The sequence below is a fragment of the Colletotrichum phormii genome (assembly GCF_030913505.1).
Source record: "Colletotrichum phormii strain CBS 102054 chromosome Unknown BDP81scaffold_22, whole genome shotgun sequence".
NCBI lineage: Eukaryota > Fungi > Ascomycota > Sordariomycetes > Glomerellales > Glomerellaceae > Colletotrichum > Colletotrichum phormii.
The window spans coordinates 52,908-73,419 of NW_026851464.1; the positions used below are offsets into that span (position 1 = coordinate 52,908).

The window sequence follows — 20,512 nt, forward strand, 5'->3', positions numbered from 1 at the left end:
GAGGCTTATTTATTAAAAGCTTTTTTAATCTTTTTAAAGAGTAGTTATTAGGTAATTGTTACGCCCGCCGCAACTTGTCATTATGGGCGCGTAGCTATATAATGCAGAACAAAGGAAAATGATGCGGAGTCATCATTATCGAAGCTTTTGCTTTATGCCACAGTTGGTTGTCTTGTCCTGCTCGTAACAGTAATATAGTCTAGACTAAGCTCTATGGATAGCTTTAAGTGGCTAGATAGCTCATTAGCCTTTTTAAGAGTTAACTAATTAATAATAAACGTTGTTGTTACCTAATTAATTACTCACAGGGTATTACTAGTTATTTATTTAGTATTTAGAATATTATTTGTTAGAAAAGTAAATCTTTTACCTTATTATTTGCCTTATGATTCATATTACGTAAGCATATCATATATTATATTAATCTATAAGAGTTATAAATTAATATAGATATTAATTACGTAAGCAAGATTCGTTATGTAAGCTTACGTGAGCGAAAGAAGGCACTGGAGAGTAATAGAATGCGCTGGAATTTACTTAAAAGGTATTACATATTACAATTAGTTACGCATTCACTTACGTATATGCTTATTAATTATGATACAATTAATAAACAATGGAATATTCTAGTCGGAGGATCTTATGCCTATATAAGGGCATCTTCTTACCTACTTAGACCTTTTGTTAAGCAAGCAACTTCTCATATAGTAATCTAGCTATATACTCATCTTACATTTATCAACCTCTTTTATATACGCTTAACTACCTCTATATTCATATATTCTTGCTTCTATATGAATATTCACCATTTAATACTCTTATATAAGAGTCTTATTACTTACCTCTTAAAGCTATTGTGCCAGAGATCCCTTATCTTTAATGGTATTAATCTTATTTATATTATACCGGTTAGCTAGTTTAATACCCTTAATCACTAACATCTTAAGTAATTTAAATTGAGGCCTGATTACTTTAATAGTTACTTTATTAATACGCCTTAAATTGATAATACGACTTCTCTAAATCTTAATTAATATATTTCTCTTAAAGAAGGCATAGATCTATCTCTTTTTAATAACGTTAGTATCGCTATTATCATATAGAACTCGCTTAGTAAAAGCCCTATTACAACTCAACGTGCATAACAAGGCCAAGGGGCCCGCCCCGCAGGCCTACGGCGGCTATCTACTAAATATATATAGAGAACCTAAGAACTTAGGTAACTCTTTATAGAACGAAAGAACTACAGATATATTACGTAATAATGAGAAAGACCAATAAACAATAAGCGGTCTTTAAATATAGACTGATAGGATAAAGGCGGTCCACCTTTAAAGGACCGATACAGTAATATTTGTCACAGACCCGCTGTCCTAAGCCCCAACCTTGAGGTTGGTGTTGAGTAATCCGGTGGCCGGGTTACGTAAGCCTGAGACTGGATAAAACTCTGCATCCTGTATTCTGTCGCGCATGTCCAGAAACGTAGCTCCTTGAGCTACGTCTTGTCAACAGAGCCTGTATCTGCTTAGGATAGAGCCTGCCCGTAGCAATAGATTGTCTGATCCGCCTGCCCAGCATCCACCTGCCAAACAACCTGCCTGCTACCGTGACAATATTAGTCCTAATTATAAAGGATATATTTAGATAGAATTAGGACTTATATATAAAATGGACTCGAGCCGGGCTTTAGGATAGACTTCTTATAGCTTCTTTAGTAATTAACTTCATATTAAATCTTATAATCGCTTTCAGCTATCTTCTCTAAGAACCTCTTTAATAAGACTATGATTAATTATACCTACCTTACGACGTATAGATATAACCTACTTGAGACTATTAACGAAGTATAATAATCATCCAATTATTACTATTACCAGTTCCACAGCCTCAACTTCTACAAACATACCTCACTATGACTGGCTAGCCATAACAAGCCCTTACTTGATTCTATTAGCCGCTTATATAATTTTAAAGTATTAATTGTAATACTCTAAACTTAATTAAGGCTCTCTTAACTGAGAGACGGTTTATAATAGATACAAGAGCCTGATTAACTTTATTTTCGGTATAATTAAGTTAACTATTATTTATTAATGAATAAGTAACGTGGTTTACTAGTCAGCCGCGCATATCAGTCAGCCGCGCATTTCCTTATGGCATAGTTACTAAATTGCATATTTACCTAATTTCTTTGAATAATAACTAATTAAAAAGATTTCAGTATCTTCATGATATATTTAAAATATAACTAGTTAGTTAAAGTTAATAAAAAAAGACATTTTAATCTTTTTATATTGAAATAAGTAGTAGAATAGAAAGATGGGTCTTTGATAAGGATATAATATATTTACTCTTTTTCTAAATAGAAATTAATTTTTAAAACTTTTTATTTAGTTTGGTGACTCTCATCAAAGACTAATGAAAAAATTTGAACGTTATATAAGCAACAATGAAAAAGATATTAATTATATAATGTAGGCGACTTAGTATACGATAAGGAAATGCGCGGCTGACTGATATGCGCGGCTGACTAGTAAACCACGTTATACGAAAAAAATTCTATTTGGACGATTTTTGCAATTGTTGTGGTGGTTTGTACATTGAGGGTCGGATAATAATGCGGTGGCTGGGAGGGATTTAATGGGGTGGCCGAAAGGGGGGGTGGGCCGAAAGTGGGTGGGTTGACTTAATGCCCGGCTTGGTGCTCTCGGAGCTCTCGGACGATAGAACTTCCACAGCCGGAGGGGCATTGAATGCAGAGTGCAACTCAACTTAATTACGACTTAATCCTCCGGAACAAGAACTTGCTGCTCGCGTACGGAATACTCTCTGTAATGTCAATGCCTGCTGACTTTGGCAAACGCGTTCACTTTCCAAACTTGAAGCAGCGGCGTGCTAGGCCTCTCTCGTGCTACCAATCTATGAACTTCTTCGCACCCATGGCCTTTAGAGAATACTGAATGCTATATGGGTACAATGAGTTCAATAGGTATATCGGTACACTTCCAGTTCTCAGAGACATAGAGAAAGAACGTAATTATTCGTATTTCGTCGCGACTTTCCCACCCTGTTGGCTCGGGTTCCCGCGGGCCTACGAATAGCTAAGCCTCAGGATCCACCAGCGAAAGCAATCTGCGGGCCTGGGGCAATGGCACGATGACAAGCACCCATGTCAGCCTATCCTGATTGGTGCGGGGATGGCCTGATGTTCGTTTCCCCTGAGTCTTGCATGCCCTGCATCTTTGTTTTCCGGTCAATTGTTGACAGACAATGTCATTGAGAAGTAGAAGTCTAACACAAAGCTCGCCGTGATTACCTGCAGTTTGCTAATGATACTTGGCATCAAGCCTGACGACGGGGAGCCTTTAGAGTTCAGCCCTATTGTTCCACAAAGGGCTTCAAGATCAAGACGCGCAGTTTGCCCTAGGGCAAACAAACTTGAAAGTTGGAAAATGCCAGAGATCTTAACGGCCGCCAGTTCCAAGATCCCGCCCGCCCAAATATGAACATCCCTGCATTCCCGCCGCCTTGTCTCACCGCCCCCTGTGAGGCGCAAAGGAAGGGTCCAACCTGCTCAGCTGGCAGCTTTTGTCTCGCCCTGTTGGGTGGAGAGGGTGCTGCAGGGAAGCAGTGTTACTTTCTTAAGCGACTCGCGCTTACGGACACTTTCTCTCAACAGTTTTGTCACACAAATTTCTGTTCGAGAAACACACTGTTTGACTCCTTTTCGCCTCGGTATCTGATCGTGGAAGCTGAGCTGAGCTGAGCTGTCGACTGCGTCTTACGAGTGACAAGGACCATGAGCGAACCCACCTCCGAGATCGCGCATACGAAGCGCGCTTCACCGGTCGCATCTAGAGCGCCCAGGTCTGCTCACTCACACAAGCTCAAGACCATTGACAATAGCCGGAGGAAGAAGCTTGTTCAATGGCTCCTTGACAACCAGACAAGTACGTTACGGAGAGGATGGAGGGATGATGACCACCTCTAGTGATGCAGTGCATCACACCCATTCATCCTACGATCAATTGCTGACCAGAAGTGTTCTAATTGAACAGGCCTCGCTTTCCAAACCACTGCCCCTCTACTCCTCACACACATCTGCGTCCACGCGGCGCGTCCTTATACATCCAAGTTCATCAAGCTCTCATATTACAATTCGACCACTGGAGAGTATGGCGCCGGCCACGACGACCTCTGCTTCGTCGCATTCTGCGTCGCTCTCCTCATCGGCATCCGCGCCGCGCTGATGCGCCACGTCCTTGAGCCCCTTGGCCGGCACTGGGGCATATCGAAGAAGAAGGATGTCGCCAGATTCTCGGAACAGGGCTCGATGCTGGCGTATTACAGTGTTCTCTGGCCAGTGGGAATGGTACAGTGGATTCGCTTTCTCACCTTGTAGGCACGTTGTCGAACTAACCGGCGAGTCCCTAGTACCTCTATTGCAAGGCGCCATACTATCTTAATATGAAGGAGCTGTGGAACAATTGGCCCCAGCGGGAACTCGACGGGTTGATGAAGGGATATGTCATGGTGCAATGGGCGTACTGGGTCCAGCAGGTCATCTCGGTGAACATTGAGGCGCGGCGGAAGGATTACTGGGAGATGATCGTGCACCACGCCATCACCATCTCTCTCATCGCGGCATGCTACGCGTATCACCAGACCCGCGTCGGCCATCTCATCTTGGTCTTGATGGACGTCATTGAGTTGATCTTTCCAGTGAGTCCATCTTGAATCAACATACCGCGCCAAGCTTCCTGCTAACAGTTACGACAGCTGGCCAAGTGCCTCAAGTACATCGGCTTCACGACTCTCTGCGACGTAATATTTGGCGTCTTCCTCCTAGTCTGGGTCTGGACGCGCCACGTGTTCTACCTGATGACCTGCTGGAGCGTCTACTACGACCTCCCCCGATCCCTCAAACAGCCATGCTTCCGAGGCGCTCCAGGCGATATTGAAGGCCCCTTTGATGCGCCAACCGAGGGCTGGTCCCACCTCCTCGAGCCGTTCAAGGACCCCGCGGGGATGGTGTGCTTCACCGATGGCATTCGATACGGCTTCTTGACCTTTCTCCTCGCGCTCGAGGTCGTCATCTGCGCGTGGTCATTCTTCATCATTCGGGTCTCGGTGAGAGTGCTCAAAGGGGCTCCAGCCGAAGATGTTAGGAGTGATGTAGATGAGGAGGAGGAGGAAGAGGAGAAGATTGAGTATGAGGAGATTGAGGCCATTGAGGAGGACGTTGGCGTGGAGTCTATCGACTTGAAGGCCTGGGAAAGGTCACCTAGCCGGAAGGAGTCTTCGAGCTCGAGGGTAAGCGGCGTCAGGACGCACAGCGGCCGGAAAGAACTGCTCAACAGAATTGGCTGCGAGAAGCAGATTGATTGAGGACTGTGGCGATGATGCGCTTCATTTGGCTGGCCAAGACTCAGAGATACAACAAACTTGAATTTTCCAGTTCATGACATATCACTTGCTAATTCCTATGGCTTCTATGCGACCAAAGCGAGGAACTCCAACAGACCTATGCTGAAGAGTCGTGAAATTTTGTTCCAATCCTTAACTTCAAAGATCGACCTCCACCACTACAGGCGGCAATGTGAGCTTTTACAGACCACAACGACCGTGATTGAGTAGTTTCACAATAATGGCTTCATCAACAGAAACATTTGGTAAAGGCGGTGTGCAGCTCCGGCCCCTTCATGGATTACAATCGGGTGAGACCCGCTCCGTTCGGAGCAACATGACGACATAAACCCTCCGAATCGGAGGGTAAAAAAAAAAGCTCATACCGCGTCCCCCTTTTCCACTCCTCAGCCTCCTGCAACAGTTCCATTCTTCGCCAAGGTCTGGCGGGAATGGCAAAGGGCAGCCACCGTTGGAAACGTAGGTCCTAATATTTCGGCTGGAGGCTGCTGAGACATGGAGAAACGCCTGTCCACCGAATCCAGCTGAGAAGCTTCCCAATACACAATGTGTGAAATCACAACTCAGGCGCAGTTTTCCGAGTGTTCGCGGAGCTCGAATAAAAGCCCGTCGAAGTTGCGCTGTACTAATTGCATCTGGAAGTTGTTTACTTGAGCCCCATCTCCGTCTTTGAACGGAACCAACAAAACAGTCTTCCTATTCTAGACTTCTGCTTACACCCGTATCTGACTAAGTGTGTGTCACACCTTCTGGCCAACAGCAGCCCCTGCATCAAGCTATCCCAAGACGGACAGCTTTCAAATTGCGACGGCACATCCTGCCGCTATTGTGTGCGCCCACTCTAGTTATTTGATCCCCTCAAGACCTCGAGCCTTGCAGTTGTTTCCTGTTTCGCATCGTGTGGATGTCAATCGTCGTGGTTTGAAGAGAGATCTGCTTCCAAACGCCACAGTCTGTTGTCTTCCTCGATCAAGCGGTCGAAAGCCATACTTCGAAGCGGAGCAGCCATTGGCACAAACGACCGATTCCCGCGAAAATAACACGAAAGTCACATCCCCTCGTCGAGACCAAACCCCAACGATCTTCTGCAACATGGGCGCAAACTACATGGAGCTCCAGCCAGGCGTTCAAGTCCCACCTCAAATGTTGGCCAACCGCCACACGAAGAATTACTCGAAGCGCAAGAAGACAAAAGTCCTTGCTCTCATGCGCCGTCGGACCTGGACGCTCCCCTTGTTCCTCACTGTCGCGATCTTCTCTCTCTACGCCGTAAACCCAACCGACTCCAACCCGACGCACCACTTCATATTCCCCTCCTACAAGCTCGACAATGACAGCGCCGGGACGACACAATACGGCAAGGGACCATGGGACATCGCATTTGTCGCATTCTACACAATATTCCTCACTTCCACCCGCGAAGTCTGCATGCACGAACTTCTGACACCCCTCGCTCGCGCATGGGGCATCAAGTCCCGTGCCAAGCGAGCGCGCTTCGCGGAAAACATGTACACGGCGCTCTACGTGACCATCATCGGGCCCTGGGGCCTGCACGTCATGAGCCGTACGCCAGTGTGGTATTTCGACACCCACGGGATGTACGAGGGCTTCCCGCATCGCACGCATGACGCTAGCTTTAAGTGCTACTACCTCCTACAAGCAGCGTTCTGGGCGCAACAGGTGGTGGTGATGGTGCTGGGCTTGGAGCAGCGGCGCAAGGACTTCCACGAGCTTGTCGGACACCATGTCGTCACGGTTGCGCTCGTCGCGCTGAGTTACCGTTTCCACTTTGCGTACATGGGGATTGCGGTGTATATCACCCACGACATTAGCGATTTCTTCCTCGCGGTGTCGAAGTCGCTGAACTATCTCGACAACAAGCTTCAGGGTGTGTCGTTTGGTGTGTGTATCGCGGTATGGATTTACCTCCGGCACTACATCAACTTGCGAATTCTCTATTCTGCGCTACCCGGATCCGAGTTTAGTACTGTTGGACCGTATGAGCTGAACTGGGAAACCGAGCAGTATAAGTGTCCGTTGTCCAACTTTATCACCTTTGGGCTTTTGGCTTTGCTGCAGGCACTGAACTTGTTCTGGCTGTATTGCTTATTGCGCAGCGCTTACAAGTTCGTCTTCTTAGGCGTTGCGAAGGATGATAGATCGGAGGATGAAGAGGTTTCAGCCGTCCAGCCGGTTGCTCAAGAAAAAGGAATCACAGCGTGGAATGTGCCATCCCACAGCATTGAGGGATCCGGGACTCTATCCTCGCATGGCTCTGTAAAGGAGAGAAAGGCTAGGAAGGCCTCGACATAGTTGACAGAATAGACGATCAGCACTGTTGAAAAGTTAAATTGACTTGGCGTTCATCTCAAAGTGACTCGGGAAGGTACATGGGGTCGATCGCTAAAGCCGGTGTGGCCTTGTACTCCGTGAGACCAAAATATCGTCAACGCTTTCGAACCTCCTGGCCTATGGGAGGAATGTTTTGTGGACCGTTGAGAGTTGCAAAGACAGCGTAGGTACGCGAAATGGAAGAGAAGCCTTGGGTATTTGAAATATTTAAGATCTCTATTCTAATGCGCAAGACTCAATACCAATGACGATGAAACATACAAAACATGACCTGAACTCCGAGTTAACCATATGCATACAATCATCGCCGCAGCAACTTGGGCAGATTCATCGGCTCCCCAGATCCCAGCGAACTCCGGAAGACGGCCGCCATGGCAGGCGATAGCCCAATTTCTTCCGCGCGATCAATCCACTCGTCCAAAACCAACCCCTCAACAGTCCCTCCCGTCTCAGCCTCCAAATACTCTCTAATCTGCCTCACACCCAGCTCCAAGTCACCAGACTCGTGAACGTACACAACCCCATCCTCCTGAGACACAGATATGACGGCCCCTACCACCCCACTTGTGACCGTCTCGGGCTTCACCAAGTCGACGAAGCCGCTAAGACCTGGCGCCGCTGGCACTGCGCGGACCCGCCGCGAGTAGTCGAGCATGTTCTGTAGAACATCCGCAGCCGGGTTCTCTCCCGTCCTGTCAGCTTCGGGGCGGATGATGCTCGATGGGCGGTGAATGTAGACCGGTAAGCCGCTTTCCACATGAACGTTCTCGAGATATACCTCGCTAGCCCACTTGGAAGCAACGTAGCCGTGTTGGCCATCCACCGGTGGTGTGTGATCGCGGACCGAGACCTCGGCCATCTCTTCGAAGGGGGTGTACATGGCGACACCTGTGGTGGACACGTAGTGCAGCGGGATCTGCCGGGACCTGCACAGCCGGACGAGCTCTTGCGTCGCTCCGAGATTGGCTGCGCGGAGGGAAGTGTAGCTCTTGAGATGCGACACATCGGCGCCGTTATGGATCACCGCATCGGCGGATTGGAATATGCGGAGGGCTGCTGCTTCCGCGAGACCGAGGCGAGGCGAGCTAAGATCGCCTTCGTAAAACTCTGCCTTGGGTCCCAACTTGAAGAGTAGATCTTGGCGGGTCTGATCCACGGGGTTTCTGACGGCTATGCAGATGACCTTCTCGATGTTTTCGTTCTCCACGAGGGATCTGGCGAGGTACTGGCCGAGGAAGCCCGTGGCTCCCGTCAACACGACAGTGCGAGGGAGCTTCGCAACTGGGTTGGCAGTATCCTTCACGGAGGTGACATCATCTGGAAGCAGGGCGGTTTCGCTCGACCAGTCAATCTGAGTGTCGAGCTCCGACTGGAGGTCGTCCATCCCGGGTAGAAGTCGAGCCATCGACCTCAGGGTGGTAGCTTGGAAAAGTTTAGGCAGTGCGATAAAGATGCCGAGATCTGCGCGAATCCGACCCTGAAGCTCAATTAGGAGAAGCGAGTTACCTCCGATTACAAAGAAGTCCGAATCGGCCTCGATTTCGTGAAGTCCAGTCAACTCCTCGGGAATCACGGCTTCCCAGTAGCTCTTGAGTGTCTTCTCGGCCGTGGATAGTCTCGTGGATTCCCCAGTGCCGTCCTGCTCGTGCTCAGCGCGATGGAGAAGGCCCTGCGAGATTGGCAGAGAAGCGAGCCCTCGTCTGTCGACCTTGCCAGCCACCGTTCGAGGAAGAGAATCGACCGGAATGAGTGCCGATGGACACATGTTTCGCGCCAGTGGTAACTCTGCGAGAAGTGTTTTGAGAAACTTGTTCTTGTCCTCGGCTGGGCTTCCGGCCGAGAAGACGACATGGACTACCATGAACTTGATAGATTCGCCAGATGTGCTGCGAAGAGAGGCCACGGCATCGGCGAGAACGCCGCCAGAAGCTTGCAGGACAGTCTTCTCCACGTCTTTGAGATCGATGCGCACACCGTTGAGCTTGACCTCTGTGTCGTCTCCAATGCGACCCTTCAGAACGAGTGTCCCGTTGGGCAGCAGGAATCCGACGTCGCCTGTTCGGTACATGGTTGTCCATCCGCGCTTCAGATCGTCCTCGGTTGCAAAGACGTCCGGCAAGAAGGATGCTCGAGTCCGCTCGTCCAAGTTCAAGTAGCCCATAGCAACACCAACACCACCGATGGCGATCTCACCTGTCTGTCCAACCGGTTGGAGGTTCTGGCTGGGGTCCAAGATGTAGAATCGCTCGTTTGCGGATGCCAAACCGACGGGTATGGTCCCTTGGTAGAATCCAGGTACACGGTACGATAGCTCCATCTTGGTAGATCCACATGTTGTCTCTGTAGGACCGTACACATTGAAGAGACGGAGACCTTCGCGGTCCACCTCGCGGAAGAGCTGGAGAAGCGGCTCAGTGACAGCTTCACCGGCAACTAGAGCCAAGCGCCAGGCTGAGGACCGCAATGTGCCCTGATTTTCACGCCTCAACCAACTCTTGTATTCGGTTGGAGTCGCGTAGGTGGCTGTCACGCCTCGGCTTTGGATGAGCTCAGCCATGGCGTGCGAGTCTGCACGCATGGTGTGAGAGACCGTGTGTAGCTCAGCTCCCACACCGAGAGCCAAGAAGATTTGCGTCACGGATAAGTCGAAGCTCCAGGCGCTCTGCTGAAGGACGACATCATCTTGGTTCAGCTCATACGTGGCCGCGCAGTGATCGAACTCGTGTTTCAAGCTGCTATGGCGTAAGATGACTCCCTTCGGAATTCCTGTTGAGCCGCTTGTATACAGGATGATGGCCGGTGCGTCCGGTTGAGCGAGGTTGGGAACCTCTTTCTCACTCAAGTCTTCTAAGGCTGATACGTTAACTAGAGAAGTGTCTTGCTTGGCCTCCAGGTTGTTTGCGTAGTCTCTAGTCAAGTCGTGGACGAGGATTGACGAGGGCTGGCAATCGCGTACGATCAGAGACAGTCTTGCGACTGGAGTGTTGACATCGAGTGGGACATAGACCGCGCCTATCCTGAGGATCGCGAGGAGAGAAGGGATCCAACAGATTGATGGGTGCTGAAAGACAGCGACTCTGGAGCCGGGTTGCACACCTTGGCGAATGAGTTCCGATGCAATTGTGTTTATCTTAGTAGAGAGCTGGGTATAGGTCATCGAGCCACCAGCGCCGTCTGTAACCGCGACTCTCTTTGCGACAGTTGGGAACAAGCTGTCGAATCGATGAACGAGGGTTTCGGGCCAAGAAGAGTTGAAAGTCGCGCCTGTAGGGATGTTAGTAACCTTGAGCAGAACCAAGATGCCCTCTGTTGTTGAACTTACCGCGTCCCAATGTAAGAGCCTTCTGCAGAACAGCAGGTCTGAAGTGCCAAGTGCTACCAACCGCCTGATCCGGTGCGTTGGCGAACTCGCGGAGAATATCTTCATACCCGTGCTGCAAGATCTGCGCATCAGAGTCCGTGTACAAGGACTCCTGCAAGTTCAAGAGAATGCGCGTGTCACCAGTGGTGTTATTAATCACGGTAAAGGTGACGTCGTAAGGAAGCTCAGCCATCTCCTGCTTCATCATTGTCATCCGGCACCCGAGGAACGTCTGGCCGTCTTCGAGGTCGTTCTCGGCGTAGTTCATGAATGCCTGTGACAGGGGTGTATGCGTAGCCTGACGTGAAACGCGGAGCTCGTTCAAGATAACCTCGAGTGGGATCGAGTTGGCGAGGACGTCGAAGCTCTTCTCCCGTGCCTCGTCGAGGGCGCTTAGGAAGGGCTGCTCCGCGTTGGCGGCCATGCGCAGGGGCAGCATATTCAGGAATGGGCCGATTCCGGTGCGCATGTGATCGTCTCGTCGGCAGCTGTCTGCGATACCGATGCACACGTCGGTGGTGCCGAGAAAGCGGTGGAGGAGAACTTTGAAGGCGGCGAGGTGGAAGTGGAACGGTGTTGCGCGGTGCTTCCTCGCAACTTGACGAATCTTCGCCGAGAGCTGCTTGTCGATGCGGAAGTCTGGAATACGGGATGCGTAGCGCTCGAGAGGCTGTCGCTCGGAAATCTGGCTGCGGTGGAGGGATAGGGGGTCAGGGGTAGTGGTGAACTCGTTGCGCCAGAACTTAATGGCTTCGTCCCATTCTCCAGATGAATACTGTCTTTGCTGGTCGTCGGAGTAGTCAAGGTACTGAAGAGGGTTCGGCTCAAGGGGATATCCGTTGTAAATCCGCTCCAGGTCACCCATGACAGCGTCGTTGCTGGATCGATCGAAGAAGATGTGGTGGGAGCTCATCAACAGGTAGTGATCCCGTGGCGAGTATGAGAGCAGAATCGTCCGGCTGGCTTGCCCTCGACTCAGGTCGAAAACATGGCCCCGGAGCGCTGCGTATTCGTCGAAGAGTTCGTTCTTGGTGTAGATCCTCTTATGCTCAAGGGTAAAGGAAGGGGTCCTCATGACTCCTTGGCTGGGCTGGCCGTCGCGTTCGCAGATGCAGCTACGCAACGACTCGTGGCGTTCTCCCAGTGCTCGAACGGCGCGGGAGAGATCGGGGATGCGCACTTCTCCGCTAAGATGAAGCATAACTGTGTTGTTCAGAGTGGTCTTGTCAGGCAAGAGCTCGTGCACGAACAAGAATACTGACTGGGTGTAAGACAAGCGCCCGAACCTTTCCAACTGGACTTCCTGAGGTCCTGCCTCTTTCTCCTCCTTGATTTCGAGATCGCCATTAACGACAGAAGAATTCTCTGTCTCAGGAGCCGTTGAAGGCGGTGTGCCAGACTTTTGAGATGACTCTTCCGAGGATGGCGAGGAGGAGAACAGCTTCGGTGCTAGCTCTTCCGGGATCTCTTCCACGGCGTGGTTAATGAGGCCCTGGAGGGCTTCACCCTTGAGAATTCGCAGCGCGGGGATGTTGACTTGGAAGTTGTTGAGAAACCAGGATCGGATTCTGACAGCAACGAGAGAGTCCAGGCCAAGCTCGTCAGTACGGACAGCGGGCGTGATGGCGTAGTCATCGCTAAGATGGAGCATCTTGCGCATCTCGGCGATGAATAATTCTATTGTTGTGTTAGTCGTTGAGCTGGCGGGAAAGGGAGAGAAAAAGCAGTCATAAACTCACCAGTGATGATCTTCTCTACATCATCTCTTGTTGTCGCAGTAGCCAATCGGTCCTTAATAGACGGACCAGCCTGGGTGTTAGCCGCGCTCGTGTTCTCAACTGCGGCCCTCTCGGTGAGACACGCGAATTGAGGATAGCTGTACCACTGCGGCCGGTTCGGCGCATTTGCCGGCATCCGTCTCAGCCCGATCGAGATCTGCCACTCGTCACCCGACTCAGGGTGGCCATACTGAATGGCCTCTGCTAGTGTCTGGTGAACGTCGTACTCAGAGATCGTCAAGAGACCTCGTTCAAATGAGGGCCGGGTCAGGACGTTGCCCTTCTCGCGGGTGATGTAGCCCGTGCCCATGATCAAGCCCAATTCCACGACTGACGCGGGCAAACCACGCTTGCGTCTTTGCTGTGCCATGCCGCTCATGAAAAGGTTGGCTGTCGTGTAACCTGCCTGGCCGGGATTACCTGCAACAGTGGCGACGGAAGAGAAGAAGATGAAGAAGTCCAGTGGCTCATCTCCCAAGACGCGGTCGAGATTCAGACTACCCTCGACCTTGGGGCGGAGAACCCGGCTGAAGTCCTCGAGTCCCATGTCGCGGAGTGCCATGTCGAGCAGAATCATGGCGCCTTGGTAAACACCGGCGATTGGGGGCAGCGTGCTAGATATTTCGCGGTGTGCCTGCGCAAGGGCATCGTAGTCGGTGAGATCACTACACATTTCATGTTAGTTCGAAATCTTTAATACGATCTGGCGGTCGGCTTACCATGCTACAATGCGAACCACTGCACCTCTGGCTTCCGTGGTCTTAAGCCAGCTCTCATCGACCTTGGGATTGCGGCTGGTGATGACTAGGTGCTTGGCGCCGTTTCGAATCATCCAGTCTGCGATAGAGATTCCGAGATCTCCAGAGAGTCCGACCAGCCAATAAGTCCGGTCTGCCTTGAACTGGGCCGATGCGGGCTGGACAGTGATGGAGACCGAACAGACGTCCCAGCCGACAATAGTCAGGGTTCTGGGAGCTTCCTTAACCGTCTCGAGATCTTGGACCTTAATCAAGCTAACTGCTGCGTGATCTTGCGTGCGATTAACAAGAGCTGAAAGTACATCAGTCGTTGCATTTGCCAGAAGCTTATTGATAATGTCGCCAGACGCTCGGCTCATCTTTGCAGTTGTAGCGAATAGGGAAGACACATTGACGATAGGAACACTGGCTTGTAAGCAAGAAGCCACTGATGACAGACCATCGTGCGTCGCGAAATCGATGTATCGAGAGATATTGGTGGGGAGAAGGGCCCTGATCTCAGATTGGCGCATGTAACGTCCGACATAGACAGCATCAGTTTGCTTCGCAACCTCTTTTGACGAGGAAGTGCAGACCAGGTTGATGCCAGCATCCTTGCTGCGGCTACTGAGTAGCTTCACCACCGCCTCGGGAGAATTGTGAGCCAAGAGAGTGTCGCCTTTGCCGAGGGTGGCCACAAGTGCTGGCATCAGTAGGTGCGCGGCGACATCTGCCAAGAACACAGCCGCAGACTCAGGGGCAACAGAACAAGTGACGAGACTGTCTTTCGAAACACTGACGACAGATGCAGCAGATTCGGAGAGGCCAATATACTGAGTGCCAGTCATTGCGCAGCTTCCTAGTACCAAGAATGCATCGCCAACATCAGTCTTAATGGCCTGCAAGCTGGAATGCGTCAAATTCAAGGTGACTGCGCTGCCATCGGAACGATCACCAGCCGGAGGAGACCGCTCGACAAGATTGTACCGATCATCCACATTCTCAATCGCGATTTGCGAGGTCAGAGTCTGGGCATCCTTGACGATGGTTCTGCGCGCCGAGTTGTAGCGGTCATTGGCGGTGCTAACGGGTCTCATTCTCGGAACCAACTGGCGTCCGTCTGAGTCGATGATGATCTCCGACTCCACAGACCAAAGGGACTTGCGCTGACTCTGGTCTTGGACGGAGCCAGATATCTGGAAGCGCAGGACGGACTCAACCAGTGCCCTCGCGTCAATGCGATGCGCATCCTGGAAGTCGATGAACTGGTATCGGATCTCCGGAATCTCCCATAGGGCTGATCGTGCGAACCCGACACCCATGTTGCCGAATGGATTTTCGACCATGCGATCCTGCGTGATCCATGCAATAGACTTCTCGGATCCAAAGAGGTGCTTTAGACCAGCCCATCGTGTCGCGGTGATGTCTTTGAAGACGGGGTGGTCGAGATCTTCCAAGACAAGGACAGTGGCGTTCGAGTCGATCTCAACATCATCGAGTCTCTCTAGAGATTCAACCACTGTGATATCGTCGCAGAAAGCATGAATCAGCTTTCGGATATCTTGCACCAAGCGAGAGACTTTCAAAGTGGTCCCTCCAATAATGAAGAGATGCTTGATGACAGACTGTCCAACAAACAGCGAAGGAGATGCCAAGAGGGGCTCTCGAATGAACTCGACCCAGTCATCGACCGCTTGAGACACCATGACGGAGTTGGGAAGAGACATGGCGTCCTTGACGGGCGTCATGGTATCGACTCCGGAGAACCCAGTCTTGCGCAGGATGGCATCCCACTTTGACTCAGAAACGCACGCACCCAGGGTTCTGCCTTCCTCAATGCCTTGCCACCATCCCGGAAGACATCCAAAAAGGGCGGTGCCGCGGATGATATCGGTATTTGTAACCTCATAGAGAACGAGGTAGCCACCTGGCTTCAGAAGCGATCGCACGCGACGCACAGTCTGCTCAATGCTCTTCGTAGCGTGTAGGACGAAGGAGGCTACGACGATATCATAGGAATGCTCCTCGAAGCCTTGAGGCTTCATATCCTGTTCGAGGTCCAGAACGCTGTAAACCATGCGATCTTCGAATACCTCAAATTCCGCCTCGGCCTTGTCGAAGAATGCCGCCGAGACATCTGTGAACGTGTACGTTGAGAAGTTATCGTCGACCCGCTTGAAGATTTCTCGCGTAGCCTGCCCGGTGCCGGCGCCGACTTCCAGAATCTTGCTCTCGGGATACCGCTGCAGGATCTGCACGACAGTGTCAGCTAGGAGGTCGGTACCTCGGGTGATGCTTCGGGCTTGAGCGTAATAGTCGGCCAACAATCCGTTGTTCATCAAATGCTCAAGCATGGTTGTCTCCCCTAGAATGGCTCGTGGCATCTGCTCTCCAACAATTTGCATGGCCTTGATCTCGGGTCGATCGGAGAACGGCGTGGAGAGGGCTAGGATGTCTTCTAGCGTGTCATTAAGCCATTCCTTCTTTGCGTAGCGATGCTTGCCTTGCTGGATGAGCTTGTGGGTATGAGAAGCGAAAGACAAGTAGGCGGCATTGTACGGGTCAGATCGCCCAAGGTGGTCCTCTGGAATCTGGTCTTCCAGATGTCGGAGGTAGAAGTAGCTGCCACGCTCCAGAATGACTGCCATCTCCTTGTCTTGAGCCGAGGCATCGTAAGTGCCAGGAATATCAGCGTTGGGCTCTGAGTGAACCCATTGCGTGGCATAGAACTGCTGCTGGTCATCGGCTGGGGAAGCCGGGGTGAAGGGTACAACGTGGAGTCCTTCCACTTGAACAGCAGTGAACTCTCCCTCACTGTCATGAATATCGACATCGCCCTGGAATCCGGAGGTGTCTCTGGACTCCTCTTCATCGGACATGGATGCGACAAATGGGACTTCGAGAACGTCTGACCAGTGACGCCCGCACAGAGAAGGATTGATTCTGATCTTGTCAATGCGAGTCGGTAGATGGAGACTCCAAAGTCTGCCATCTTCAGGGTAGCTAAAAGTCAAGATGATAGAGTGGAAGGCTGCATCCAATACCGCTGGGTGGATGATGAGAACCTCGGCATTGGACTCGGGGGCTGTCAAGGCGAGAGAACCAGACGCCTTGCCAAGCTTCCTCTTCAAGCCAGACAGAGCTTTGAAGGGACCCGTGTATCCATAGCCGACATCGTTGAGAGAAGAGTACGCCAACTCGGTGTCGACATCGACCATATAAGGCTCAATCCGGGCAGTTGCGGGGAGCGTGTCACGAGACGCCTCGCCGAGCGAGACGGAAACCTCGCAACTAGCGACTAGCTGGAAATCTTTCTGCGATCCGATGCATGCCTCATAGGTGAAATGGGCTGTGATAGAAGAGGGTTTATCGCGGTTGATATTGCTGACCACCGACCGAACCTCAATGCCAGACTCTTGCTCGTCGTTTCCGAATATCAAAGCCTGGTGGATCACGAGGTCTTTGATCTCCATGAGCTGAACAGAAGCTTCTCCAGCGAGGAAAGGAATGGTCTCAAACGCTGTGGCCGCATATGCAGCCGCGGGGAAGACAGTCTGGCCTTGAATTCTGTGATGGTGAACCCAAGGAAGATCATTAGGACGTAAAATCGCTTTCCATGTGACCTGGTGTGCCGAGCTCTGGGGCTGCAAGTCTCCGAGAAGCTGATGAACGGGTTGACTTCTTGTGCGCAGGTTCCGTGAAAGGTTGGACTCATGCCAATACCCTTGAGAATGGTTCCACTGGTACGTGGGTAGGTCGGAGAGGAAGCGATGCTCCTTCGGGCCACTAAGGGCAGATTCGTAGCGATCGAAGTCGATGATGAGGTTGTCCACATGCGTCCACACATACCCGATTGCGGAGGAGACGCTCTGAACTGCGTTGGTGTTGCGCTGGAGTAGTCCTGTGTACGGAATCTCAACCTTTTGCTCTCGGAGCGTATCATGAACGGGACCCTTGAGAGCAGGGTGAGGGCCAACCTCGATTGCGGCGTCGAAGGGACCAAGTTGCATGGCTTTCTCGACTGCTTGCATGAAGAGCACGGGCGACAGGAGGTTGTCCACCCAGTATGAGGCATCAAGACTGTTTGACGCACCCAGAGACCGGTCCAAGTTGACACTGGAGACCCAAGTGCAGCTTGAGTCGGATTGCTTCATCTGAATAGCAAAAGGCCTCATGGACTCCAGATACGGCTGTGAGCAAGGGACCATGTGATGTGAGTGGTAGGCCTTGTCCACCCGCAGACGTCGGACAAACTTGCTCTCGTCCTCGAAAATGTCAATCATCTCCTCAATCGCGTCTTCATCGCCTGAGATGGTGATGCTAGAGGCAGAGTTACATGCCGCAACCTTGACTCTGCCCAAGAAGTAGTCATCGTTGCAGATGGACTCGGCATCGTCCAAAGTTGTTCCGACTGCAAGCATAGCACCTTGAACACCCTCTGGGCCTTCAGCCAAGCGAGAGTGAAGACCACGATAGTATGCAATGCGAATGGCGTCAACAGCAGAGAGCGCTCCTGCAGCGAAAGCGGCTCCAATCTCGCCTGAAGAGTGTCCAACCACCGCGGCGAAGTTGATGCCACATTGACGAAGCAGCTCGACAAGAATGACCTGCACAGCGGTACACAGAGGCTGCGCAACTAAAGCGCTGCCAATTTGGCTGGTCTTTGCGTTGGCAAGTAGTTGCTCTCTCAAAGTCCAGGATGGTCTGTCTGCTTCTGGCAGTTGAGCCAAGGCTTCGTCCATGGCAGCTAGCAAGTCAGCCGCATAGTGGGAGGTCTCGACGAGCTCGGCGCCCATGCGAGCCCACTGCGCGCCTTGACCTGTGAAGACGCCCAACAGGCGAGCTTCCTTGGTGCTGGTGCCGGCAGCCTTGGATTCCAGCTGGAAGTTGCTGTTGCCAATAATGCCCTTCAGGTTAGTCTGAAGTACCTCAATGGTTGAAGCTGGTAGTGCCAGTCTCAGCGGAAGGCGAGAACGGCGCGACCGCAGAGTCCAGGACAGATCTGAAGGACTAGTGTCGGGATGCTGCTCCAAGTACTGGGCGTGGGCAGAGAGACTGGACAGGAGTGAGGACTTAGACTGCGCGGAGAAAAGAAAAGGTGTGACACTTTGGGCGTTCTTGTCTCCCTCAGAGCTAGACGCTTCATAGCCCTCAAGGATGATGTGCGCGTTTGTCCCACCGAACCCGAAGCTGTTCACGCTGGCTCGCCGGCTTTGGCCCGGCGCAAGCTGTGGCCAAGGAGTAAGCTCCTGGGGGATCTTCAAGTTGCTGTAGAAAGGCAACACGTTCGGGTTGAGGTTCTCCAGCAGCATATTTGGTGGGATGTAGCCGTGCTTCATGGCCTGCACGACTTTAAGAATACCGGCCAGACCGGCGGTGCTTTCCGTATGGCCGATGATAGTCTTAATGGAACCAACGAGGAGACGATCCGCGGCTGGATCTTGGTTGCCGAAAAACGCGGTGTGCACGGCCTCGGCCTCAACCGGATCACCGGCCGGCGTCCCCGTACCGTGGGCTTCGAAATATTGGCACCGATCAGTGTCGGATTCAGGGTTGAGTCCTGCTTTGGCGTAGGTAGCGCGGATAAGCGACGCCTGCGCCGCTGCACTGGGCATCGTGATGCCGCGACTGCGACCATCTTGGTTGACACCAGTCTCGCGAATAATAGCTTCGATATGATCTCCGTCAGCCAGTGCGGCACTCAGCGTCTTGAGAACAACTGCGGCAACGCCGTCGCCGCGGGCGTAGCCGTTAGCGCCCTGGTCCCACATGCGAGAACGGCCATCGGGAGACAGCATTTTCAGCTTGCTCTCGTGGATGTATGGCTCTGGACCGAGTAGGAGGTTGCTTCCGGCAGCTAACGCGACGCGAACCTCTCCTGATCGCAGAGCCTGGACGGCTTGGTGCACCGCGACCAGACTGGAGGAGCAGGCGGTGTCGACCGTCAGTGAGGGTCCATGCCAGTCAAAGAAGTATGATATTCTGTTAGAAACAATACTCCGAGCGGTACCTACAGTTGTTAGTGATATTTTCTTCGCGTCATGGCTTTCAGTTCTCACCAATTGCAAGGTACGTTGGGACGTGCTGCAGGTCACGAAATTGCAGGGATTCGTAGTCGACGTACATAACACCGACATATACACCGGTGTTGGAGCCCTTAAGGCCTTCGATGGTCAAGCCAGCGCCTTCTAAGCCCTCGTAAACCGTCTCTAGAAGAAGACGCTGTTGGGGGTCCATTGCTATCGCTTCTGGCGCTGTAATATTGAAGAACTGGGCATCGAACTTGGCGACATCTTCTTGAAGAAGGTAGGAGTGCTTGACGTTGGTGTGACCGGGGAATTGAGAGTCCGTGTGATGAAATCCACGAACGTCAAATCGACTAGGCGGAATCTCGCAGAGTACGTCGCGAGGTTCTTGGAGCAGATCCCATAACTTGGAAGGCGAATTGGCACCTCCTGGAAACCTGCAGCCGCTTCCGACAATCGCAATGGGCTCGTTCCCTTGGGAGGCCATGTTTGGGGCAGCCATACTGAGGAGCTCGACGTGCTCGGAGAAACAACTTTGACGGGCGATATAATTGATTAGAAGATGCCCTCGGTGATGATCGTAGCTAGTTGTTGATATTATACAATGTGATAAGCTCAAGAGGTGGTTGACGAACCCTGAGATTCATTCAAAGAAGACGGACGAAAACTACGACGCAAGTTGACGCTTTCAAAAGACACTATTTGATCAATGAGTGAATTTGGATCGCGATAATTCAGGCTTCAACTCTTCAGCTCGGCCACATAATATCGCTTACCCGACGTCAGTCCAGAACTTGAGGCAAATATTGAACAAACAATTGTTGGATTTCG

At 51.5% G+C, this 20,512-nt stretch overlaps 3 protein-coding genes across 3 annotated transcripts; 2 read left to right on the forward strand and 1 right to left on the reverse strand.

Moving 5' to 3' along the window:
- Positions 1–3,560: 3,560 nt before the first annotated feature.
- Positions 3,561–5,794, forward strand: BDP81DRAFT_436559 (TLC domain-containing protein). Its single transcript, XM_060591143.1, has 4 exons — positions 3,561–3,950; positions 4,059–4,372; positions 4,435–4,722; positions 4,780–5,794. The coding sequence occupies exons 1-4, from the start codon at positions 3,800–3,802 to the stop codon at positions 5,386–5,388; spliced, it is 1,362 nt and encodes a 453-aa protein (XP_060440828.1). The 5' UTR covers positions 3,561–3,799; the 3' UTR covers positions 5,389–5,794.
- Positions 5,795–6,244: 450 nt separating this feature from the next.
- BDP81DRAFT_436560 (TLC domain-containing protein) lies at positions 6,245–7,800 on the forward strand. The gene has a single exon (XM_060591144.1). It carries the CDS (start codon positions 6,520–6,522, stop codon positions 7,738–7,740), a length of 1,221 nt encoding a protein of 406 aa, XP_060440829.1. The 5' UTR covers positions 6,245–6,519; the 3' UTR covers positions 7,741–7,800.
- Positions 7,801–8,080: 280 nt separating this feature from the next.
- On the reverse strand, positions 8,081–20,183 carry BDP81DRAFT_329111 (beta-ketoacyl synthase domain-containing protein; the record flags this gene model as incomplete). The annotated part of the gene is made up of 5 exons (XM_060585281.1): positions 8,081–11,043; positions 11,102–12,817; positions 12,880–13,583; positions 13,638–19,665; positions 19,715–20,183. 5 exons carry the CDS (start codon positions 20,181–20,183, stop codon positions 8,081–8,083), a joined length of 11,880 nt encoding a protein of 3,959 aa, XP_060440830.1.
- Positions 20,184–20,512: the final 329 nt, after the last annotated feature.